The sequence below is a fragment of the Cricetulus griseus genome, chromosome 8, assembly GCF_003668045.3.
Source record: "Cricetulus griseus strain 17A/GY chromosome 8, alternate assembly CriGri-PICRH-1.0, whole genome shotgun sequence".
Taxonomy (NCBI): Eukaryota; Metazoa; Chordata; class Mammalia; order Rodentia; family Cricetidae; genus Cricetulus; species Cricetulus griseus.
The window spans coordinates 62,408,938-62,435,138 of record NC_048601.1 but is presented as its reverse complement, the minus strand read 5'-3'; the positions used below and the strand labels follow the sequence as shown (position 1 = coordinate 62,435,138).

The 26,201-nt window shown below is 44.7% G+C and overlaps 1 protein-coding gene across 2 annotated transcripts; it reads left to right on the top strand.

Moving 5' to 3' along the window:
- Positions 1-262: 262 nt before the first annotated feature.
- Rpia (ribose 5-phosphate isomerase A) lies at positions 263-26,201 on the top strand. 2 transcript variants are annotated; one of them, XM_027429544.2, is made up of 9 exons: positions 263-564; positions 7,841-7,901; positions 9,335-9,390; positions 15,612-15,671; positions 17,070-17,134; positions 17,801-17,869; positions 18,540-18,681; positions 21,561-21,660; positions 25,248-26,201. In XM_027429544.2, exons 1-9 carry the CDS (start codon positions 301-303, stop codon positions 25,340-25,342), a joined length of 912 nt encoding a protein of 303 aa, XP_027285345.1. In that variant the 5' UTR covers positions 263-300; the 3' UTR covers positions 25,343-26,201. The 2 variants fall into 2 exon arrangements, with proteins under 2 accessions (XP_027285345.1, XP_027285346.1); XM_027429545.2 differs by lacking the exons at positions 7,841-7,901; positions 9,335-9,390.

The following is a 26,201-nucleotide window of genomic DNA, read 5'->3' as shown; positions in this document are numbered from 1 at the left end:
TCACCTGACGGTGTAAACACTTTACCTCAGGGCAGACAGTTGTTGGTTTTCTAGACAGCTGCTATCCTGACCTTCCGGACAGAAAGGCGGGAGTCAAGGCGGGCGATTTGCTCGCTAGGTCGCACGCATTGTGGGGCTTGTAGTCCAGATTGCCTCAAGGCTTGAGGCCGCTGACTCCTCGGGACTACATTTCCCAGCAGCATGCGCTCAGCAATGCGCGCGGATTAGGTTGCTCGAGCGAGCCGATTTCCGGAGGCGCGGGGGGCGGGGCGGCCGCAGAGGCTGGAGCGAGGTGGCGGGATGCAGCGCCCCGGGCCCTTCAGCACCCTCTACGGGCGGGTCCTGGCCCCACTGCCCGGGCGGGCCGGGGGCGCGGCCTCGGGCGGGGGCGGGAACAACTGGGGCCTCTCGGGCTCCCATGTGCAACTGCCGGGGCGTGCACAGTCTGAGACCCACGGCCACAAGGGAGGCTCGAGCGCGGGCGGCCCAGCCCCCTCCACGATGTCCAAGGCCGAGGAGGCTAAGAAGCTGGCGAGCCACACGGCGGTGGAGAACCACGTGAAGGTGGGCAGCTTGTGGCGGCGTGATGGCTTCGTGCTGCGCCTGACGCCTGACGCCTGAAAGGGAGGGGGGCGGCAGCAGGAGAGGGAGAGGGTGAGCCTTGTATCCGAATACACGCTGCTCTTCCCAACCCCTGAAAGGCCTTGTAGACGTCGAATTGGTAGGTGCCAACTCTCCCCCAAATAGAGCCCCCCACCCCACCAAGATTTCCTGTCCGGCTGCAACTGAGTGTACCGAGGAGCCTGGCATTACCCTGTTGAGAGTCTGTCAGGTTGTTAATGCCTGCCTCCTTCCTAGTCAGCCCATTGAAAATGGTGAGCCCTGAGGCTGCCTCGAGTTCTTCACTTCTCATTCTCCGGAAAGCCACTGGAGAACTGGTTTGCAAAGAGTTTTTGAAATTTTACTCCAAACAAGCTTTTCAGCTCCTCCTGCTTGGGAACTTGAGTGCAATCTTTACAAAGAAGCCATCAAGTTAAGCCTTGCTGTTGACAGGGCCGGGTGGACACGACACCTGGAAGTGGTGTTCTTCAGGTGGAGTCCAGATGTTTAACAGTTACTCAGTCAGGTTGCGTCCCCATTTGGCTTGTTAAGTGGCAGGTGTGGTGCTATGAGTGGACTCTCAGTGTAGCAGGTTAATTATCTTAACTGTATTATTTCTGCAGCCCTGTGGTGGAGTTTCCTGGTCTCGGTTTCTGCTTCTTAGATAGGGTTATCAGAATCCATTTCTGCATAAAAGGAAGTTTTTTTTTTTTTTTCCATTTGCTAGTGTTATGCTGCACAAAGCTGCTTTGCAAAGATGATGTTCTTAGAGATTTTTCTAACTTCCTGCCATGCGTGAGGGCGGCCTGAGTGGGTGGGTCCGGGTCTGATAACCTCTGGCTCAGTCTGTTCTACACCACTCTTGTTTCAGGCAGGGTTTCTATGCTCTTCTGTTCTGGTGTAGCTCTTTGCTCCTTTAGTTTGCATAGGATTTTATACTCGATTTAAGAGGGTGTAGGGTATATGAGTATGAACGTAAAATGAGTGATTTGGCTTTGTGTTTGGAATTTGGTGCCACAGCTGTAAAACTGGAACGTAAAGTGAAATTTCAAAATACCTTCATGAAGTGACTTAACAGATTGGTAAATGCAATCTATACCTTAGGAGAGCCCCTTATCTAAGCTATCGTTTAACGTTTAGTGGCACATGTCTCCCTGACCTTTGTTTTATAGTTACGTATTTGATTAAACTAAAATCTGCAAGCTTTCATCTCATGTTAGAGTCCCCAAACACTGGATTCTAGCTATACTCAAAGAATTACCAGAGAATCCTTGGGAGATCTCTATTGAATTTTGGGAATGTCTTCAAATAGGGTTGTTTGTCCTGTAGGGTTTGATTCAAAGGTCTTTACTATTTCCAGTTTTCCCTTGGCTTCCTAAGGACACTAGAAGATAATTTCCTCTTCCTATTTGGAGACTCAGGCTGACTAGCAGCTTGCCAGGAACTTGATATGTGAACCACGCTGGCCTTGAGTGCTGGGATTAAAGGTGTGCACCACCACATACCTAGATGCTCTGATTCTACCGCCTAAGTGCTGGCATTATAGGTATGTGGTGCTACACTCAGCTTCCTTCAATTGTTTATGACTCCAGACACTTGTGACCTATGCTCTAGTCCTCTGTGCATTTCTCTTGCCTAACTCCCCATGAGCTCTGGGAGGAGACTTATCGTTATCTGCACATTCAGTGTTGGGTACAGTGAGACCTGCTTAGGCAATGTTCATTGGGTTGTGTAGAGTGTGAACACTGATATGGTGGTTGTGGGTTATGGAGGCCCTTTTCCTAGGCTCTCTGAGTTTGGGGTTTCCAGTCTCCCCAATCTCCGCTGACTGTTTCTACTTCAGAGTAGATGGAAAACTCAGAATTCTCAGTTGAATCTTTGCAACCAGGTCCAGACCTGCCTGATTCTAAAAATGTAGTTATCTTGGATGTGTTACTGTGCTGTCCTCATGGCCTGTTGCTTCATCCTTTGCTCTTTGTGAGGCCTCGGCTTTGTTTTGAGATCAGCTTAGCTTGAGGAAACTAGTGAGCAGACACTAGTATTAATATTATTATTAGTAGTAACATTGGTAGTTTGTTTTTTGAGACAGTCTCACTAGATAGCCCTGGTTGCTGTGGAATTCACTATGTAGACTAGGCTGGCCCTCAGACTCTCAAGAGATTTGCCTGCCACTAACTCTCAAATGCTGGAATTAAAGGTGTGGACCACCACACCTATCGAATTCTGTGTTTTCAGTCTGATAAAAGCCTGTTTTACTAACACACTGTTCCAGACTCATCACATATCCCGCCCCTCCCCCCAACCCACCAGAGCCAATCTCATAGATTTTTGAGATCACCCCATTGGACACTATACTGTTTAGGACTGCCCATTAGAAGGGCTGTCAGCTGTTGGGCTAGTTTGCAGGCAGCCCTTGGCCACTTCTAGTTGGACTAGGGCACAGACTCCTGCCTCTGTCATTTTATTTCAATTCATCTTACAGAGTAGAGCATGTCTGATGTACTAGGTTCATCTGAGTGCTGCTTGACTGCTGGGAGCCACACGAGCTAATGAGGAATCTGACAGTCAGATTCTCAGCTTCAGGTCAAAAGTGAAGGTCAGGTTAAGTTTACCTAGGCTTTAAGAAATGGAGATGTGTTTGGCGGTGGTGGTGCATGCCTTTAGTCCCAGCACCCGGGAGGCAGAGGCAGGCAGATCTCTGTTGAGTTCAAGACCAGCCTGGTCTACAAGAGCTAGTTCCAGGACAGTCTCCAAAGGCACAGAAAAACCCTGTCTTGAAACCACCTCCCACCCCCCAAAAGAAATGGAGATGTTAGGCTGGGTGGCGGTGGTGCACACCTTTAATCCCAGCACCCAGGAGGCACAGGAAGGCAAATCTCAGTGAGTTTGAGGCCTGTCTGGTCTACAGAGTGAGTTCCAAGACAGCCAGGACTCTTACACAGAGAAACCCTGTCTCAAAAAAAAAAAAAAAAAAAGATGTTCACCATGATTTGAATACATCTTGAGATATTTAGTTGTTTTAAATGTTTTGTGTTGTTAGTTTCCTTTACTTGTATGAGTCCCATGTATTTTTGGGTTTATGGGGGCAGTTGATGACTTTATTAGGTGCTTTGCTCCCGTGAAGGCATCCTGGCAGGTGGAATCTATAAGATTGGCTCTGGTGGGCTAAGCCTCTTGGTGTCTTCGGTGAGTTTGGAACTATTTGTTAATCTAGGCTTCTGCCTGATTGGAAACATAGAAATTGCTGGGTGTGGTGGCGTGCTCCTTTAACTTGGAATTTGAGAGGCAGAGGCAGGCATATCTCTGAATTTGAGACCAGCTTGGTCTACATAGTTCCATGGCAGCCAGAGCTACCTAGTGAGACTCTGTCTCAATAAACTAGCAAACAATCCACAGAAATTGAGTCCCCCTCACTTGTAGTGCTCACCCGTCCTCCTGCAGTCACCTGTTGCAGGCTGTTTCCACACAGGAAAAGCAATCCTATATCCAGAACTTCTACTCTTTCACTTTTTGCTGGTGTAAGAAGTAAGGATGATGGCCTGCTTCCTGTCAGCATTGAGGAGTCTCTGTCTACAAGAATTCAACGGAGAAACCTCAGGAAGATCCTTACTGTACTGTCCCAGTGGTTGCTGTTGATCATGATAAAATAGGGAAGGTGGGCAAGAAGTTTGCCCACAGTGGCACTGTCACAAGCATCTAGTGTGTGGAGACGACTCAGCTATAGGGTGAGCAGGCAAGAACACAGCCCAGTTTCTGACAGACTGAATTGGCCAGGATGACTGCCTCAACTTCCTGGGTTTGAATGCCTGTGTCTTCCTAAAGCTTAAGTGAGGATTTCCTTGTGACAGTAGAATATCCCCCTCTTAATTAAAAGCCCCACAACTTGTACAGTGTTATCATTTGAGGTGCTTTTAACTCTGACTCGTGAAATTCTTTATGCAGTAATCTGAAAACAGACCCCCCCAAACAAACAAACAAACAAACAAACAAAAAACCTCACAGAAAATGATGGATAAAGTCTTAATGTAGAGACTGGGCATTGGTGGCGCATGCCGTTAATCCCAACAACACTCGGGAGGCAGAGGCAGACAGATCTCTGTGAGTTTGAGGCCAGCCTGATCTCCAGAGCGAGTGTCAGGATAGGCTCCAAAGCCACACAGAGAAACCCTGTTTCAACCCCCCCCCCCAAAAAAAGTCTTAATGTAGACTGTAGGTAGGAGAGGCCCAGCTAGAAACATTTTTAGTTTAAGTGTGTGATTGCCGTTATGATTTGATTTGTTTGTTTTTCTAAATTCTTTGTACTTATTGGTCATTTTCTGGCTTTTAGTTTTAGATATAGTCTAATTTTGAGAAGGAGCTCTGGGGCTCTGGGACTCTGGGGCTGTGGGCCTACCCCTGCACATTACTGTGGCTTTTGTACTGGGGGGGGATATGAGACGTTTTAGCTGCAGCCCTTGGTTTCTTCCTCCTACGAGGAAGTTTCACAGTGGTCTTTCCCTTGCCAAGTGAATTGCTAATAGTTGTTCCACTCTAAGAAATTTCAGATGCAGTGTTCTTTCAGCCGTCTTAACTCCTTGAATTGTGTAAAGTGAGGTTGTGTGTGGTTGATAGGGTTATAAGATGATTTTCTTTGTAAGTACACTAACTTCTTATATCAACATTTTATTCAGCTCATTAAATTAATGCTACATGAATAAAATTAAAAATTTTTTAAAAAATTATTTATTTATTATGTATACAACATTCTGCCTCTATATGTTTGTACACCAGAAGAGGGCACCATATCTTATTACAGATGGTTGTGAGCCACCATGTGGTTGCTGGGAATTGAACTTAGGACCTCTGGAAGAACAGTCAGTGCTCTTAACTTCCAAGCCATCTCTCTAGCCCAAATTAGATGAATTTTTAAAGACTAGAATTTATTGTATAATAAATGCAGGATAATAAGTAGTTGCATCTCATGGAATACAGTGAATTGAATTTTATGAATAAGATTTGCTAACAGTTTTCTGCAGGTTGAAGTCAGTCTATGGGGCTGTCACATTGCACACACTCTTGTAGCATGGAATAGTACAGGCATGTGGCAGAATTCTGTTGAAGGGATCTAGTAATCTGTGGCTTACTTAGAGTCCTCAGTTCTTGTAGTGTTGCATGAATCTGTGGAGTGGGTTAGTGGGTCTCTAGATCATAGGGATCATTGTGAAACTAGGCTCTAGGCTTTATGCAGGTTCTCTCTCTCTCTCTCTCTCTTTTTTTTTTTTTGAAACAGGGTTTCTCTGCATAACAGCCCTGTCTGTCCTGGGACTCACTCTGTAGACCAGGCTGGCCTCAAACTCACAGAGATCTGTCTGCCTTCTGCCTCCTGATTGCTAGGATTAAAGGTGAACGCCATCACCACCTTGGTGGTATTACTTCTTTGTGGAAGATAAGTGTAGATTTTATAGGCCAGTGGTTCTCAACCTTTCTAATGCTGTGACCCTTTAATACAGGTCCTCACATTGTGGTGATCCCCCAACTGTAAAATTATTTTCATTGCTACTTCATAACTGTAATTTTGCTACTGTTTTGAATTGTAATGTGAATATCTTACATTCAGGATATCTGATAGTGACCCTGTGAAAGGGTCTTTTGACCCCCAAAAGGGTCTCTGTCCATAGGTTGAAAACCACTTTTCTAGGCAGTGTTCATTATTAGCTGCTGCTCTGGTTGGTGGTTGGTTTTGCCTTAGCCTGAAGGAGGGTGTTCCCAGGAAGTTGCTTAGGAACCAAACTCCATGTTTGTTTTTGATAGTTAGTGTCCCTGTTTTGTTTTTCTTTGTGGTCTACCACCTGATCATAGGTATCTTCTCTTTCTTAGGATGGCAGGCTTAGTGTTGGGGCACATGTTTCCTGTCCTTTGTATTTGGGAGGCAGAGCATATTCTAAAGAGACTACTTCTTGCTAAGGGTCCACAAGGTGATTAAAAGCAGGATAAAAGCCCATCATCTTCTGTCTCCATCTGTATCTGTACCCTTTACTTTGAGTTAAATACTTGCTTAATTATGCACATGACATGTTAATCATTCATGGAGTGTTGGTCTAAAATCCAGTGCTGTGTGTCTCATCCTGCTTCAAGAGTGAAGGTAATGAAGCAGCTTACTGCCATCAACTCTTACAGTGTGCTATTCTAGACCCTCAAACACACCTGGAAGTCTCCAGTCATTTTCTTAGACCTGTGTTTCAGGAATGATGGAAACTAGGAAGATCACTCTGTGATGAAGTCACCCTCAAGTAGGAGCTGTCATTTCAGCTTGGATGTTTCCTTCAGCAATGAGGATATCTTTGAAGTACCTTGTAGAATCTCAACTGAGACAGTGATCAGACAGTCCAGAGTTTGACCAGCATTGCTTAATGATGTGTCCCTCTTGTCCTTTCCTCCCCTATGTAAAATCAAAGTCAGTGCCCTGAAGATGGCTGAAATGCTTGGTGCTCTCTTTTATGTGTAATTACGTTGAGTAAGATCCTTTCCTGCCTTTTCACCATTACACCTGCATCTTTGGGACGAGGCTAGGCCTAACAGCCTCCAGCACGGGTTCTGGCTAGAGAAATGCTCTGTCTATGAAGACATTCTAAGCTTTCATTCTCTTTCCATGCAGAGTAGGGCCTGTTGGTGTTAGCTGGACAGAAGGAAGATTTACTTCTGAAGTCATTTCCTACTCTCCCTTCTCTTACTGACTTTGGCAGAGCGTGATGTATCCATGAGATTTCTATGTGAAGATGGTATTCCCTGCCTTCTGAGACTTGAGCTTTTGTGAAAAGGTAGCCAGAAAGCCCAGCTTTCCAGCCTTACCGAAGCTATCCTCCCTCCCTCTCTCCATCCCTCCCATTCTTTCTCATTTCCTCCCTTGGATTGGCCAGGGATCTTTAATTTTTTTTTTTTTTTAGGCCAGTTCTGTGAGGCCAGCTTCAGTTAATGTAGAATAATTGAGCTGGTTACTCATTTGGAGTGTGTGTAGGGAGGAGTGGCGAAATGGGAATGGTAGTAGTGTCAGAAAGGAAAGGGGAGTGCTCTGTCGGCTGGATAGCAGTATAAAGTACAGCTTCGAGGTTTAGTGGTTACATGTCTCTAAAGTAGGCATAGTACCTACCCGTCTTGCACCTGTGCTAGTGAACTGCTGTTTATGATATCAGTGCTATATGTCTAGTCGAGGGGAGTAAAACTACTGTAATGAATTTTGTTTTTCCTTCCGTCTTTTTGGCAGAATAACCAAGTGCTGGGAATTGGAAGTGGTTCTACAATTGTCCATGCTGTTCAGCGAATAGGTATGTTCTCGGACCGTTTACTGGATGTTTCTTGTGTGTTCTTGGGGTAGGAGGTGGAGGAAGGGAAGGGAGTGGGCAAAGGTTTGGTGCTTGTCTTAGTTCCCACCCAGCCTTGCAGAGCTGGGTAAAGTGGGCTGTTCACCTGAGGTTAGTTGAGTGTTTCTGTTCTTCTTAGGAAAGAGAGAGCCTTGGCCCTCTTCAGCTGACTATAGGAGAGCCCTGCTATGTTTACTGTGTTTAGCTGGAGGGGAGCAATTGACTTAGCTGAGGCCTAAGCAGAATTTGATGGTGCGCACACATCAGGGTTCCTGTATGTGGCCTCAGGTTTCCTCTGGAGCCTGTGTGTTCCAGGCAAACAAATTGAGGTCACAGTGTCCCGTCTATGACCCTAGCAACGATGAGGCTCCTGTAGTTAGTGGCTGGTTTTGTAGGTGTTGACTTCACTCTAATTGGGTCCTGTCTGTGCTTAGGAGAGGCTCAGACATTATCAGCTCCTATGGCTGCTAGACAGGTTTTACTGCTCCATTCTTTGTTAGAAAAAACAAAGCCTGGAAGAGGCTTGCCCAAATGCCCATCTTTGGCAGGTGCCAAGGGTCAGGGCCCAGGAGGCAAAACCCAGGTTCCTGTTGTGATCGGGAAGTGGCTGTATTATGGCGGTGATGGCTGATGGGAGATTTAGTGACCAGTATATCTACTTTAACCCTGTGTATGGAGAACTTTATGGCACAGGAATTACTGTGGATTCACAGGAGTTGATATCTAAACCTTCCAAGAGACAGACTTGATTAAAAAGACTTGGCATTTTAAGAGAAGTTTTTTTAAGACTTACTAAACTTAAGATTCCCTGAAAGTTTAAAAAGGACAAACATATTTAAAATTATTTTAATAGGTAGTCTCTCCCAACCTTTAATCATCCTTTGGGACCTATAGCTCCTTATATCTTATTAAATGCAGAGTGAAGTTTTGGTACTTTCCTGGAAAAGGCAATGTAGGATTGTAGCTTAGATTGAAAAGTAGGCCACTAACCACACCTTTAATCCCGGCATTGGGAATCAGGGATAGGCAAAAGCAGGCAGATGCAGGCGGATCTCTGAGTTCAAGGCTAGCCTTCTCTACAGTTTCAAGATAGCTAGAGTCACACAGAAACCCTGTCTTGACCCCCCCAAATCCCCCCCAAAAGAAAAAGATAGAGGAAAGAAAGATCACTAACCATATTCCAGCCACTGGTTAGCTGTGTGATTACCAAGGTAATTTACTTCTCAGGGACTGAGTTTTCTCATGAGGTCACTAGCTTTTTCATCGAAGATGGGAACATAGAGTCAACTGTCAGTGGGGGATAGGCCTTTCCCCTTTGGATTTGAGAAACACACAGGTGACAAGAAAAATCAAGTGTGGGGAATGAAATACTACCAGTGTGACTCTTGTCTCCACAGCTGAAAGAGTGAAGCAAGAGAATCTGGACCTCATCTGCATCCCCACATCTTTCCAGGTACACCATATCCTGTGTTCCCTCCTGTGTCTTAACCGCTGCTGCCAGGTCTTTGTGTTGTCATCAGAGTTGTTTTCCTTGAAAGATCCAGGTATAGGAAGGGAGCTGACCAAGCTCTTGGGTGGTGTAATTTTTTGAGACAGGGTCTCAGTATAGCCTTGACTGACCTGAAACTCATTGTAGAGCAGGTTGACCTTGAACTCATGGAGATCTTCCTGCCTCTGCCTTGTGAATGCTGGGATTAAAGGCATGTGCCCCCATGCCCAGGTGGTGGTTTAATTTTGTATGTATTCATTTATTTACTTCAGGGATATTTCCTCAAGTGTTAGGCACTGTGGAGTATGCAGAGACAACTATGTGGTCTTCAGCCTTGAGGACTGTGACTCTGTTAGTGGATGATGCTAGAAGAGTTTGTGAAGTTGTAGTAATACAAGCATAGTGTGCTCTTTGATTTGCAATAGCCAGTCAGGGCTGGATGTGGGGAAACAGTGGAGCTGGGAAAGCTAAACAGTAGATTGAGAACCAAGGGGATGTGGTTGTCTGTTTTGCCATTGTCCACCAAATAGCTGTTTGGGGTCCCCCAGAGAATTGCGGATGTATGTATGTATGTATGTATGTATGTATGTATGTATGTGTGTGTATTTGGTTTTTTGAGACAGGTTTCTCTGTGTAGTTTTGGAGCCTAACCTGGCACTTGCTCTGGAGACCAGGCTGGCCTTGAACTCACAGAGATCCGCCTGCCTCTGCCTCCCGAGTGCTGGGATCAAAGGTGTGTACCACCAACTCCTGGCCTACAAGTGGATTTATAAGAAAAGAAGTTGAAAAAGAAAAAAAGTTGAGTATTCCCACAGTGGCAGGCAGGAGAGCTGGTAATATTGGTAGCTACTTAGTCCAAGAAACTGGAAACTCTTAGTTTTCTCTATTCTTCCCTGACTCTTCTCTACCCTCTGCATCTCTATTTGATCCTCCTGTTCCAGCCCCCCCCCCCCAGTCTATCCATAACTATCCTATTTCCCCTTTCTATGCTGGTCCAATCCACCCCAGTCTCTTATTCTATACTTAAACTCTGATTTTATGGATTATAGTCTGTTTATCAAAGACTTAACAACTAACATCCACTTACAAGTGAATATAAACCATATTTACCTTTTTGGTCTGGGTTGCCTCATTCAGGTGGATTTTTTTTTTTTTAGCTCCATCCATTTACTAGTGAATTTCATTTTTTTAAAGAGCTGAGTAATACTCTATTATGTAAATGTTCTACATTTTCTTTATCTTTTTTTTTAATCTGTTGATCTCTTCATATACTTTCTGGCTATTATGAATAGAGCAGTAATGAACATGGTTGGTCCAGGATCTTTATGGTAGGGTAAGCATCCTTGGGGTATGTGCCCATGAGTGATCTTGAGGTAGATCATTCTCATCTTTTCTGAACAGTCACACCCATTTCCATAGTGGCTTGGAGTTGGCTTTCTTTGGACTTCCAGCTCCTGAATAATGACTTTTCATTATTTATGAAAGTTTGGCCTTAGCTTAGATTTGTTCCCAACCAGCTCTTAAAACTTAAATGAATCCGATTATGTTTATCTATGAACTGCCATGTGGCTTGTTACCTCTCCTCAGTACAGTATGCCCACTTCCTCCATACCTCGAGAATTCCCTGCACCTCAGTAAAGGTTCTCTCTGTGAAAACAGGTGTTTGGGTGTGGTTTGTACCTAATCTGGGTCTGAGAGGGAGCCCCCACTGTGCAGGGATCTCCTTCAAGCCCTCCTATATACAAACAGACTGAGAAAGAAATTAGGGAAACACCTTTTACTTTTTTTTTTGGGTTTTTTGAGACAGGGTTTCTTTGTGTAGCTTTGGAGCCTATCCTGGCACTCGCTCTGGAGACCAGGCTGGCCTCGAACTCACAGAGATCTGACTGCCTCTGCCTCCCGAGTGCTGGGATTAAAGGTGTGCGCCACCAACGCCCAGCTAACACCTTTTACAATAGCCTCAAATAATATAATATATCCTGGGTTATCTCTAATTAAGCAAATGAAAGTGGGGGAGAAAGGTAAAGTGGCTGCTTTCTGACTCAGGCAGAAAAACAGCAGCAAATGACCTTCTAGGTGTAGTTTTTAATAAGAGAGAAAAGGGGAGGTCTGTGTTAGAATTGGCTAGGATGTGGTGGTATATTTTGACTGGGCATGTCATTTAGGTGAACAAAAGGGGTCTTTTGATTGCTGGACTTTAATGATGTGAACTGGACCGTGGTAGTCACCCTCAGGAGAAGAAAGTGGCCAAATAAGGGAGTAGACCTTGGGGGCTAGCTTCAGGAATGTAATCTAATCTTTTCTTTTTCTTTTTCTTTTTCTCTTTCCTCCTTCCTTCCTTCCTTCCTTCCTTCCTTCCTTCCTTCCTTCCTTCCTTCCTTCCTTTCTCCCTCCCTCCCTCCCTCCCTCCCTCCCTTCCTTTTTTTTTTTAAAGCAAGGCAGAGGGAATGGAAGAAGGGCAAGACCTGCTAGAGCCATGCTCAAGTGGGCTAGTGTTCCTTCAGGGCTACTAATTTATGTATATTGTGCTCTACTACTTTGCTGAAAGTATTTTATCAGCTGAAGGAGTTTCCTGGTAGAGTTTTTTCAGGTTTCTTATGTATTCTATTATTGTCTGTAGTTAAAGATACTTCTTCCTTTGTAATTCGTATCCTTTTGGTCACCTGCAGGTGTCTTATTGCTCTATCTAAGACTTTAAGTACTATATTGAATAGGTATGGAGTGGACAGCCTTGTCTTGTTCCTGATTTTAGTGGAATTGCTTTGAGTTTCTCTCCATTTAAGGGATGTTGGCTATGACTGTAAACTGCCTTTATTATGTTGAGTATGTCCCTTGTATCCCTAGTCTCTCCAAGACTTTTATCATGGAGTATGTCGGAGGCCTTTTCTGCATGTAATGATGATCGTTTTTTGTCTTTCATTCTGTTTATGTGGTGGATTATATTTATTGATTTGTGTATATTGAACCACCCTGCATCTCTGGGATAAGCCTAGTTCATCAAGGTGGATGATTTTTATGATGTGTTCTTAGATTTGTTTTGCAAATATGTTATTGAAAATTTTTGCATCTGTGTTCACAAGGGGAATTGATCTGAATTCTCTCTCTTTTTTTTGGTTGGGTTTTCATGTGGTTTGGGCATCAGGATAATTGCCTTGTGTAATGAATTGGGCAATGTTCCCTATGTTTCTATTTTGTAGAATAATTTGAGAAGTATTGATGTTAATTCTTTGAAAGACTGGTATAATTCTGTTCTAAAATAATCTAGCATTGGGCTTTTTTTTTTTTTTTTTTTTTTTTTTTGGCTTGGGAGACTTAATTACTGCTTCTGTTTCACTGGGGGATATAGGCTATTCAAAATTGCTCTTGAATTCTATTGGTGAGGCTTACCTCTGAGGTTCCTCTTCAAGTTTCTAAATTTTTCATTTCTAGTTTCTTTCAGTTTGTGTTTTCTTTATTGATTCTGTTTCTACTTGCATGTTCTTGAACTGCTTTCTTTGATTCCACAGTTTGTATTTTCACAGAGTTTATTAAAGAATTTTTTCATACCCTCCTTAAGGTCCCTGATTGTATTTATAATAGCCATTTTGAAGTCCTAGTCTTGTGTTTCATCCATATTTCATTTCTCAGCACCTACTGTAGTGGGGTTGCTAGGCTTTAGGGGACACATTTTTTCCCCCAACTTTTTATTTGAATTAGAAACAGGATTGTTTTACATGACAAACCCAGTTCCCTTCTCCCACCCGTTCCCCCCCCCCAACTAAAACTTTATCTGTCACATATCTTTTCTGCTCCCCCTGGATGGTGAGGCCTTCCATAGGGTGTCATCAGAGTCTTTTGTATCCTTTGGGATAGGCCCACCCCCTAGGGGACACATATTGTCCTGGCTGTTATTGATTATATTTTTACTATGGTGTCTAGGCATCTGGGTTTGGGATGACTATAATTCTGGGTGTTGATATCTGATCTTGTCTTTGTTGGGTAAGTATTCCATTCCTTGGTTCCTGTTTCCTTCTCTGGCTCTTAAAAGAGTGCAGTGGCTGTGGGTTGCCTGGTAGGGAATGCTTATGAGTCTATGCCAAATGTGCCAGGGATCCCAGGTGGAACTTGTTTATAGTATTGTGAGCTGACATACAGGACTGGGGATGGTGTAACACAAATAAAAGACTCAGACAGATATTGGGGTTCAAGCTGAATATCAGGGAAGCAAAGCAGCTGGTCACTAGCTCTCACTTCTAGCTCAGGCTGAGAGGGCTGATCCACCAACCAGCTCTTGTTTGTTTGTTTGTTTTTTTGGTTTTTCGAGACAGGATTTCTCTGTGTAGCTTTGGAGCCTATCCTGGCACTCGCTCTGGAGACCAGGCTGGCCTCGAACTCACAGAGATCTGCCTGCCTCTGCCTCTCAGTGCTGGGATTAAAGGTGTGCGCCACCAACGCCCTGCACGTACCAGCTCTTTCCAAGTCTCAAACTGCTGCCTCTCAGTGTGGCTGGAGAATGAATCCTCTACTGACTACAGAAGACTTTGCTTCTATCTTTTGTACCCCTCTAGTGCTGGGATTAAAGGCATGTGATCTGTTACTCTTTTAGACTGATTCAATCTCATGTATCCCTGGGTGGCCCTGAACTCAGAGATCTATTTATCTCAATCCTGAGTCGGATTAAAGGTGTGTACCACCACCTCTTAGCTTCTGGCTGCTGGAATTAAAGTTGTATATCACCACTGACTGATCTGTGTATCTTGAGGCTGACTTTGCTTTCTGAATCCTCAGGCAAGCTTTAATAAATCATAGATAATATACCACTACAGGATGGTGTAGAGGGTATGGAGATAAGCACTGGAGAAGCCAGAAAAGGCTAAACATGCCAGCTTATCTCTTCAAAGGAAGAAGATGCTTATCTGTTCTTCCGGAAAGCTGAGAAAGAGTGGATTTTACAACTTGGTGATCTTTGCTATCCATAGAGCCAGCTTTACTCATATCCCCCAGAATTTATGTTTATGTATCCAGGATGCTTTGCACCTAAATCTTGAGCATTGCTTCCTGGTTATAAAGCCCATACTTGAGTGATGTTACTAGTACTTTACAGCAGCCTAAGTGACTTCTGTGTTATTTTAGGGCCATGACTTCTATGTTATCCTAGGGCCAGGCCAATCCTGACACCCACAGGCATTATTTATTTTTACCCGTTCTCCCTATAACCTATATCCTGGGCACTATCCCTGTGACAGCAGTATCCATCTTTATGAAAGAAGCTAGATGTACTTTGTAAAGAGTTTCAGTGTAAACAAGTCTTACATTCTGTTATACTCATGGGACTGAGTTACTTGTTATCAAACTGTTTTCTAAAATGGTGCTGTGTTTAAATAAGGCTAAAATAAATGACCTGGTGTTAGACTCTGGAAGTTTGAACAAGTGACTCTGAACTGAGTTCCATTCTTACCTCACCCTGATGGTTTCCCTTCTGGCCAAAAAGTTACAGCCTACCCTTCTCCCAGTGTAGAAGGGTGGGGTGGGGTCTGAGAAGGTCCACCGGAGGGAGAAAAGCTGTGTCTGCCAGGAGGTTCTGATTCCTTGGCCTGCATGGTTTCCAGGCAGAGAGTGGCTTGGGTGTTGTCGGGTGAGACAGAGTCTGGCGTGAGGAAGGAAGCTGTAGATCCCTGGGACCCTGATTTTTCCATTCTCGAAGTCCTCCTGCCTCAACCTCCTGGATCTTGTATTTTGTGGATTTGGGTCTTATTTTTAGCTCCCTACTGCTGCCCATGCTAGGGATCTAACCTGGGGCCTTTGGCATGCCTGGAACATGTCCATCACAGAGCTCCGTTCCCAGTCCTTGGTCTTTTGAGACATGACATTATGATTTTAGCTGAGGCTAGGTTTGAATTGTGTCTCAGCCTCCCAGATGTATTTGAAGTTTTAGGAGCACCCTGATATTGTTTCCCAAACCAGGGAGGGGAAGCCCTTAGCTCACCTGGAACCATCTCCCCAGTGTGCTGCAGTTCCTGAAATGAAGTAGCAGTCAGCATTGCTTTTTGTGGGCTACATCTCCCACCTGTTGGTAGGTGAGTTTAGGATATGAGAGAGGAGAACCTAGGTCAATCTTTAAGGTTTGAAACATCAAAAGAATTCTGCAGGCCCTTGCCATATTTTCAGAGTAAATGATTGTGGTTGTTTTTTCCTGCCCTCTCCAGGCCAGGCAGCTTATCTTGCAGTATGGCTTAACCCTCAGCGACCTGGATCAACACCCAGAGGTAAGGCAGAGAGAGACTTATGGAGTTCTCGCTCTCTCTCTCTCTCTCTCTCTCTCTCTCTCTCTCTCTCTCTCTCTCTCTCTCTCTCTCTCTCTCTCCTCTTGGCTCCAGATATATTGGCAGGCCCAGAAAACATTAGTCGATTATATTCACCTCGAGTGTCAATTCTGCCCAAAATCACAAGCGGAAGAGGTGGTTAATTTCTAGTATAAGCATAGTACAAGTTAGCTTCCCTGAGATTTAACTTCTAGGGCTCAGTAGGGGTGTGGACAGCCCCAGGGCTGGTCTATGGTTTCCTGAGAGTCCCTTCTTGTAAGTAAGCCAGCCTGCATAACTTATAGCTAAGTGGAGGGAGAAGTCATATCTGAGGCAGCTGTGGCCATTTGGAAACTAATGTTTGTGGAAAAGGCTGTTAGGTTTAAGGGTTGCACCCAGAAGAGACTGAAGCTGTGGAGAGTGAGCAGCACACCTGTCACCCAGTCCACCTGAGTTGTCATTAGTGCTAGGGCAAGTTTAATTTGACAGTGGGTACTCTTGACTATCCCAGTGGCTAGATGTAGAAAGGGTATGTACGTTATTTGCTTAAGTGGCAGAAACAGAATTGTAACTTGTACACTTCAGGCTCTAGGGCAGTGTTGTAGCAAGAGGCTAGGTTTGTGCTTAGCTGCAGAGGCTCGATGGCAGGCCAAGAGAGGATCACTGGAGAGGAAGATAATAGCCGTTGGGTATGTGGGTGATGCCCAGACTTCCTGTAGTGATTTGGGCATAGCGGGCAGGCATGGGGTGGGGATTTGACAGGGTCTAGCCATGCCAAGGAGTACATGGTAAACTTTGGGAAGGACCTCCTGGGGGATTCTGGGTTTCTGTAGGCAGAAATCATTCCCAAATTCAAGATTATATTGAATGTTTGTCATCTTTAGAGATGTCTTCTTTTAATATTCTTGTCTATTTGGAATTGCCTGTATCTGTCCACATTAGTGCAATCTTTGGAATCAGTTTTACTCTGCCCTTTTCATTAATGATCTTTTCTCTCCCCTTGGAATTTCATGCTCCAGTCCTGCTGTATATCTGTGTATGGCCCTTTGGCGGGCTCCACACTACAATACCTTAAATGTTTGTCCTTGACTACTACTGCCAATCAGTGTTTTAACTTTTTGGAAATGCATGCTAACAATTCCACTTTGTTCAAGCAGACCAAGGGAAGCAAATGTAGTGGGTAAGAGTTGGACAGTGTGTGTCTTAGGCTCCTTTCTCTTGTGACCTCAGCAAAGTACCTTTTAGTCTCTTGGGTGGTTGAGTGGAAATACTGGGCCTAGCTCTGAGAACCTGATGAGCTGTTACAGCTTGATAAGGTTTGGCACAGCATCTCAGCTCAAGCAGCTCCTTCCTTCTCCACAGATTGACCTTGCCATTGATGGTGCTGATGAAGTGGATGCCGAGCTCAATCTCATTAAGGGCGGTGGGTGAGTGTTGTGGGACTCGGTTGCTAAAAGACTCTCAGCTAATCCTTAACAAGGCAGAAATGGAGGACAGTAAACAGTTGTCCTGGATACCTATGAGTTTGTCTTCTTATCAGTACAAGATACCGTATGCCTCTGAGCAAGCCTGGAATTTCTGATTATTCTTGGGTTAGATGGTTAGGTCTGTGGCTTTTGTGTTAAAACTCTGGAGTCTGTGATCATTTGGGGAACTCTTCCTTTATTTGGAAACATCAGAATGATCATGTTTTATGTTATCCTGGCTACAGGTGTGAAGTAATTACCTAGGGAGCAATAGAGACAGGCCAGACAATTCAGGGTCTGAGCTATGTGCTGTCACATAGTCCACAGGGCAGTCTTTTCAGGACATGTTCAGAGATGTCTCCCCAACACAGTGCCTCTCAGACATATCTCAGAAGGGATGTGCTTGGCCTGAATGGAACCATTGTCCAATTCCTAGGTTTCTACCAGACACAAGCTAATGTATTTGTATTCCATTTACTAGAAAGCAGCACGATAGGATTGAGGGTGGCTCTTTAAAACAGAAGTCAAATTTCTCTAAGTGAGCATGTTTGGGATTCCTGTGTCTGACCTTAGTCCCCAAATTAAGATGATCTCACTCTAATGTCCACTTTCTTCTTTTCCTGTTAGAGGCTGCCTGACCCAGGAGAAGATTGTGGCTGGTTATGCCAGTCGCTTCATTGTGATCGCGGATTTCAGGTACCGTTCCAGGGCTCTGTGCTGCAGCTGAGAAGGATTATGGGTTTCCAAGTCTCATCCCCTGTACAGAGAAAAGCTTGTAGCGGAATGCAGGAAGGACTGCCTGCCTGTTCTCTAGGAGTCCAGGCAGAGACTCCTGCTAATTATCCCAGCACTCAGGTTTGGGGATGGGGAGGAAACAGTGTCACCCTGTGGGCAGAGCGAGTCTGCATGTGTCACTCATTATGTTTTCAGAGGGAGCCTCAGGAAGCAGGCCAGCCCTTCCACAGGCAGTGAGTGACTCAGCTCGTCCTCCTCCTCTGGGGTCAGGCTAAGCCACACGTGACTGTGCTGTCTGTGCTCAGTCTTTCTGGGCTGTTTTTTTTTTTTTTTTTCCCCCAAGTCGCCTGAGGGGTGCTATGCTGAGCATGCTAGAAGAGATACCAGCATATGTATTTACTCAAGAAATACCATAGCTGCAAGGAAAAACCTAGGTTAGTCAACAAGCCAGCAGGGCAGGTTTTAACATTTTTGCCACATTGTCCAAGTTTCTCTTTAGTGTAAAGCAGCCCATACTTCTGAAGCCCCCTGTACTGTTCCTGATTCCTTTCCCCTCCAGCTGTCTAGTTAGCCTCTTGCCTGAATTTGGTTGCACGTTGAACTTACTTAATTTGATTGGCATTCTTTCCAGGAAAGATTCAAAGAACCTTGGAGATCGGTGGCACAAGGGGATCCCTATTGAGGTCATCCCAATGGCTTATGTCCCAGTAAGCCGAGCTGTGACCCAGAAGTTTGGGGGCGAGGTAGAACTTCGAATGGCTGTCAACAAGGCAGTAAGTGGCCAGGGAGGTTTCCGAGCACCCTGGCTCAGTGTGTTCCTGTCCTCCTTTCTGTGGCAGTTAGATTCCTGAAACGTAAGAGTGTGTGTGTGTGTGTGTGTGTGTGTGTGTGTGTGTGTGTGTTTCTGTCAGTCTGTCTGTCTGTCTTCTGGAAGCTCTTTGGGGCAGAAAGTTCTTTTAGGTTACCTGGTGTGATATTTTCCTCTCTCCTCTCAGCTTTTTTGTGGCTATACCTGTAAGAGTACAACTCTCATCTCAAAGAGCATAAGTGATGGTCTGGGAATACAGATCTAGGTTACCCCAAATTCTGCATTCCAGTGTTCCAGTGAGATAACAGTTTTTTTTTTTTTTTTTTTTTTTTTGGTTTTTCGAGACAGGGTTTCTCTGTGTAGCTTTGGAGAGTCTATCCTGGCACTCGCTCTGGAGACCAGGCTGGCCTCAAACTCACAGAGATCTGCCTGCCTCTGCCTCCCGAGTGCTGGGATTAAAGGTGTGTGCCACCAATGTGGTAACAGTTTTAAGTTTGTACAGAGATAAAACAAAGAAGATCACAAAATGACACTTTTCAAATACATTGGAAACACCAGGTAGGCAGGTCACAGTAAAATGGGGAAATCTTAGCTCTGGGCCTCAGCACTATCTGGTAGTATCCTTTTTTTGTTTTGTTTTATTTTGTTTTTTGAGACAGAGTTTCTCTGTGTAGCCCTGGCTGTTCTGGAACTCTGTAGACCAGACTGGCCTCAAATTCTCAGAGCTCCACCTGCCTCTGCCTCCTGAGCACTGGGATTTAAGGCTTGTACCACTACCACTCTGACTCTGGTAGCATTCTTATTGTCTACATTTCAAAGGTTTTTTTTGCCTTTCAAAAGGTGTAGATGCTCAAGATAATTGTCTCTGGAGGAGTAACAGTCTAGACTCCATACACCCAGCCATTGAAGTTCCAGCTGGTTAATGTCCTGCAGAAGCCTGGAGGAAGATGCTGATCTTTCCAGGAACTTTTTGCTCAAGGCAGCACCACTCCCTTCCTTTTTTTCTTTTTCAGTGTTAGGAATTAGGCCCAGGGCTTTTTGAAATACCAGGCAAGTACTCCCCCACTGAGCTATATGCCCTGCCTTCTCCTTCTACCCTAAATGTATCAGTAAGTAGACTTTCTTGGGGGAGGGGAACACACAGCACCCCAGTGGGGTTGTTTCTCATCAGTTTATAGCTGTGGCCTGGAAATAATTTTTTCTTTTGCATTTAAATACACAACCAAAAGTAATGAACCAAACTGAAATGTATGTAGCTATGAGAAAAAATTGGGAAATAGAGAAAAAGAAATGATCATGCTTTCTTGACTTTCTTCAAAAGGAGAACTGGTTATACTGTGCCTTCGCCGAGGCCTCAGCCCTCTCCCCTTGATTTTTGTTTGTTTGAGGAGAGGGGCCGTACATAGTTCAGGCTTCTTTGAACTTGCTATATAGTTGGAGTTGACTTTGAACTTCTGATCTCCTTGCTTCTACCTAACCAAGTGCTGGGATTATAGACATAAGCCACCACACCTCGTTTACCTTTGTATAGTTTTAACTGGACTCCACTCCAGGCTGCAGAGGAGTCTTGCCTATGCTTAATGTTATGTTTTTGAAGAAAAAGAGAAAAAGAGGCAGATGAGACGTGTTAACCAGTTTATTATTAGGGCCAGGAGAGTAGGAGACTAAAGAGAGAAGAGGAACAGGCCATAGCCAGTCCCATAGAGAGGCAGAGAGGGCGCATAGGTGAGAGGGAGGGAATAAGAAAGAGTAGAGTAGAGTAGCAGGGAAGTTGGAACTTTTAAAGGGAAGACTGCGCTTGCGCGCTGAGCTTCCACTCATGCACAGAGTCCTCACACATGCGTGGTGGGTGATGTGATGATGACATAGCACGTTTTCTTGTGCGTGCTGACTGTTGTCAGGGGGTGGGGTCTGTCTCTTTATTGCCGATGAGCATTAAAGCCTGAACCTTTCACTTATGTTTGTCAATATTTTTTATTGTTAAACAATCCTATTCTTTAGTGTCCAATCGTGTTGAGGACTTCTGGATTTGTAGCTAAAACTTTCCATCCCCATACCTGTTTGACTGTCTGTCTCTCTCCCCCCCCCCCTTTTTAATTTTTTTTTTTTTTTTTTGAGACAGGGTTTCTGTGTAGCCCCAGCTATCCTGGAACTCACTCTGTAGAGCAGACTGACTTCAGACTCCTATCCAACTACCTCTGCCTCCTGAGGGCTGGGATTACAGGCATATGTCACCACTGCCCAGATGCCCTGTCCTCCCCCCCCCCCCCCCCGAGACAGGGTTTCTCTGGCTTTGGAGCCTATCCTGGCACTTGCTCTGAGACCAGGCTGGCCTCGAACTCTCAGAGATCTGCCTGCCTCTGCTTCCCGAGTGCTGGGATTAAAGGCGTGCACCACCACCGCCCGGCTGCCCTGTCCTTTTAATGAGACATTGATGGGGAGGGTGTGATGTGTGAAGTCAGTACAACCTTATTTTGTATTATTGATGGTGCTTATGCTAAACTTTGAGATGTAGTTATGTTGGAGGTTTTCACTCTGTAAGCTAAAAATTTCTCTCTGTGAGCCCTCCTGTTTGCATCTCTGTCCCCCTTTTTGCCGCTCGAGAAACAAGGTTCAGAGAAGCCAATGGCTCCTCTTAATTCTCTACCTGTGTGGTATTAAGACTTAAATCCGAGTCTCCAGAACTCAGAGCACATGCTCACTGCTGCTTTACGTCGCCACCTTCTAGGAAGCACAGAGCAGGATCAGAGCCCATCAGTTAGGACACCTGTCTAGTTGTCCTCTTTACTTTCCTTTGCCTACCTATGTTTTCATCCTTGGTCACCGTGGAAAATTATCTTCTAGGGGCCTGTGGTGACAGATAATGGGAATTTTATCCTGGACTGGAAGTTTGACCGGGTGCACAAGTGGAGTGAAGTGAACACAGCTATCAAAATGACTCCAGGTAACCTGAGTGGTATTCACTGGACATAGTCTCCGTCCCTTCATAACTGCTCGCTCTTTTGGCCACAGAGGCTTGAGCACGTGTGCTTTGTAGGACTTAGTTTTGTTACACTTGAATCATCTCCCTCCCCTTGGCTTATGTAATAGTGCTGATGTGTATGCACTTTATAGTCTGTTTGAATTGGGATAGCCCTGGAGCTGATGGCAAGTTAGAGGGTGCTTGCTTTGAAATAAGGTCACCATCTCTGGGAGAGATCCCACCTCCCCTTTTTCAGGAGTTTGACTGCAGCCTCTTTGACCTTTTTAGGGAAAAGCAACTCAGTTCACCCACATTCATTGGTTACATATCTAGGCAAGGTGCTATGCCTGTATAATACATGGGATTGCTCTTAGATTCAAGGTAGGTGACGTACACCTGGGGAAGGCTGTGTGAAGCCATGCCTGCAAATACTGAAAGTGCTGATTCTGTTGGAGAAATAGCAGGAGTTTAGTTCACAGATTCCTTTTTGAAAGGTGTGGAGCAGTTTCATAGAAGTGATGTTGATCTGGGTATTAGCATCACGTTATCTAGACACTGCTTAGTGTTCTAAACAGTTTCATTTGATTCTCACTTGCATGAGGTAATTACAGGGGACAACACAGGCCTAGAGCTAAACTAAGTGGTTTGTCTAATAATTTCAGCATCAAGGTGGGAACCCTAGGTTGTCTGCCTCTTGACCTTGAACTTTTAAGATTGGTGTTATTTTTAATTATGTGTGTGCAAGTATGTGCATTCTGGTGCAGGTGCCTATAGAAACCCGAAGAGAACATTTGTTCTCCTGGAATTTAGAGGTAGTCGTGAGCCTTCTGACGTGACATGGGTGCTGGGAATTGAACTTGGGTCTCTACAAGAGCAATATTCTCTCTTAAAAGCACTAAGCCATCTCTCCAGACCTTAAACATTGAACTTGAATGCTCACTTGCTCATGTGCCATGCTGAAGTGAGGCCGTATGATATAAGCATAGACTTTATGCCAAGGGATAGTTAAGTAGGAATTGAGGATCCGGATGAAGATTGGGGTAGCTGGATAGAGATGAATTGGAGTCTAGGCTTAAGAAATCTGGAGGGTCAGAGCTCGTAAGAGGGGATTTAAAGGAAGAGGTGATTTGAAAGACCTCATCATCCTTGCAGTGTTGAGGAACAGTCTAATCATATCTGGGTAGTGAGGTAGATAAAACGGTTTATCACAGTATGGTGGCTGGGGGAAGACTGCCTGGATAAAGACTCTAACCCACCTGTGCTCTAGCACTGTGAACTTGGAGCCCCTAGCTGACAGCTGTGTGCCTCAGTTTCTCTGCAAAAGAAGCCAGTACTAGTGTGAGGATTAAATGAGTTCCACTTAAAGCAGTGTTGGATGAATAAAGGCTGTAGGGAGAAAGGACACACTGTTGTCATCATTAATTATTACATTAATGCCCAAGTAGGGACACAGGCCTGTAATCCTGGTAATTGGGAGGTGGAGGCAGGATCAGGAGGTCAAGGACTTCCTTGGCTACAATGGATTTGAGGCCAGCCTGGGCTACATGAGGCCTTGTTTCAACCCCCCCCCCATTTTTACTTTTATTTTTATTTTTATTTTTATTTTTTGAGACAGGGTTACTCCGTAGTCCTGGCTGCCCTGCCACTCTGTAGACCAGCATGCCTCAATTCAGAGATCCACTTACCTCTGCCTCCTGAGTGCAGGGATTAAAGGCCTGTGCCACCACTGCCACCTCTCCCACACTTTTGTTTTTGCTAGATTCTAAGTTATTTGTGCTAGTTGGGAATGAAGCCAGTGTGACTATATGAGCTTCTTCCAAGTCTAGCCTCTGGCAGTCTTTAGTCTTCTGGCAATCTTTCCCTCATTCATGAAGTAATAATATGAATTACTCTGTTGCTTAGTGTTACCTCTCCCAAAGGCCAAGAAGGCAGGAGGTAGATGTTGTGCAGTTAGGCAGAGTGACCCAGGGTGGAGTGAAAAGTCAGGTTCCTCCTTTGCCCACTAGGGGGCTCTCTTGCTCTTCCTCAGGCCTTTCTTGGCTTTTGTGACTTTGAAGTGTTATATGTGGGGAAGTTTTGTCCATGTTGCCTTTCACTGAGCATGAAGAATCTATGTCCTGGAGACTTCAGAGTTACAACTGAGAGTGAGAAAGATGCCGTGTTACCACAGGTCCATCCATGGTTTGTCGTTGGCTCTCCTTTTCCTTTTTGCTGTTGGAAAATATCCAGGAAAGAGGAATGGGACAAGCTTTCCTGCTTATTCCCAGGTGCATTTGTACAAGTGAGACACTCAGCAAACAGTCCTGTGTGTTTCATTGGGGCTATCCTCTGCCACATTCAGCATGTTCTGCCTTTCCTTGAGTTTTTGAGAGGTGAGGGGATCTGTCAGTCCTAGCAATTGATTGACTGGAGGCTCCAGAATCTGCCGTAGACCACTGCCCTGATTCTCTATAGCCTTTGAAGTGGGTTTGAAGCTTCTAGGTTGTGTTACAAAGGCTTTGATCAGAATGAAGCTGTAGTTGTGCAGGCCATTTATTTGTTCCTGGACTGTTATACTTCAGTCACTCAATTTCATTTTGCTTATGTATTGAGGGCTGCCACAGATGTTCTAATTTTACTTATCCTTTGGAAATTACCTTATTCTAAACTGTGGGTAAGCAGTGGCCTGTTCTGAGATGATCTTCCACAAAAACACAAGTTGAAACTCCCTTGCCTTCTCCCTTTAACCCAAGCAATGACCCAAGCAATGCTCCTGTCTGTGCCTTCACAATCTGGGCAACTGTTATGACTTCCCTGGTGACTGAGTAGTCAGTCTTTGATGCCCTGTCACTAGTGAGCATGAATGAATGCCCTTTGAAACACTGGTTTTTTGGAGTTGCTTTTAAAAGAAGTACTTGAGGGGGTTGGAGAGATGGCTCAGTGGTTAAGAGCACCGACTGCTCTTCCTGAGTTCAATTCCCAGCAACCACATGGTGGCTCACAACCATCCGTTATAAGATCTGGTGCCCTCTTCTGGTGTGCAGATGTACATGGAAGCAGAATGTTGTATACATAATAAATAAATAAAATCTTAAAAAAAAAAAAGAAGTACTTGATAAGTCACTTTTCTTTTGGGTTGTCTTTTACTTAGTGACTTGTATTCTGATGTGACTCCTTTGTCAGGTGTATGCTTTGTGATTATCTCATAGAGAAGATACCTGGAGGAGGGGGGTCTATATAGCATAGTCTTGGAGGGTCTCTGTAGAAGACACATGGGAGGATAAAGAGGGGCAGCTAACCTTGACCCTGTTAAGGATGACCATTCAGGAAAGGGGAGCAGCATGAGCAGAGGCTCCAAGGTGGGATGAAGCTGGCACATTTGGGTACACAGAGCAAGCCATGATGTAGTGGAAGGAAGAGGTGCCAGGAAGGAACAAAGATAACTCCAGTTTCTTTCAGTTGTTTTGAGAGAGCAAGGCTTTAGTTTTGTGTTTTGTCTGGCACTGTTTATGGTTGTTTGCTCCCAGAGACTCTGGATGTTGGAGTTGTCTTGGGAAGCTGGACCTTAATGTTCCTATTTCATTCTGCAGGTGTGGTGGACACCGGCCTGTTCATCAACATGGCAGAGAGAGTCTACTTTGGGATGCAGGATGGCTCAGTGAATGTGAGGGAGAAGCCCTTCTGACCCTGTGAGGAGCAGGGCGTACACCTTGAATCTCCTCCAGTCCAGGCGCAGCGGACATGCCTCTCCAGCAGCCTTTGCCTTAATGTACCTTAATGTAGCTGTCCACAGTGCCAGAGTGGACAGCTGGCCACGGGTGGGTGGGTGAGGGGGTGGTCAAATCCAGTCTTATGAAGTATTGCTATGTGTCTTTTTAAAAAGAAATTTAAATATATATTTTTACTATTAAAATATTCAGTTTTTTTTATAAAATAGAACTTGATTTTATGTTTTATATGAAACATTTACCAAAAACAACAAAAAAAATGTATAAATAAAAACAGGAGGTCAGGATTGTCTCTGAATGCTTTGACTCGACCTGTCGGTTAAGCTTCTGAGGTTTAGATTTGCTGAGAAATAACAACATGGCATTTCCTTAAGCCAGCCAGCATCGAGTTTCTCCTGATGCTTTATGGGAAATCTTGTTTACTTTCTTGCCATACTCTGTTCTATTTTAGGTTGTTTTCATTGTACCACTCCCAAATCCTAGTTACATTTTAAGATCAGGTTTACAGAAGTCTAATTGGAACAGTGGGATTTGTAGTGCCTTGGGGCTAAACTCCCAGGTGAGAATGCACCTTCTCTGGGACCCTGGCTTGCTTGGGTCCTGCTGTCGGAGGCACGTTGTGGGAAGCTTTTGCCTGCTGGCAGCGCGCACGCACAGTATGGCCTGCGTGAGATGTGAAGCACTTACTTTTTGTTGTTGAATGACTTTCTTTGTTTTTGTTTGTTCTCTAATAATACTTGTATGATTTGGCATCAGAAGCTGTCACTTCTTTGTGCTGTTTGAAGGTTGAAATAAACATTATTGTGCCATTTTTGA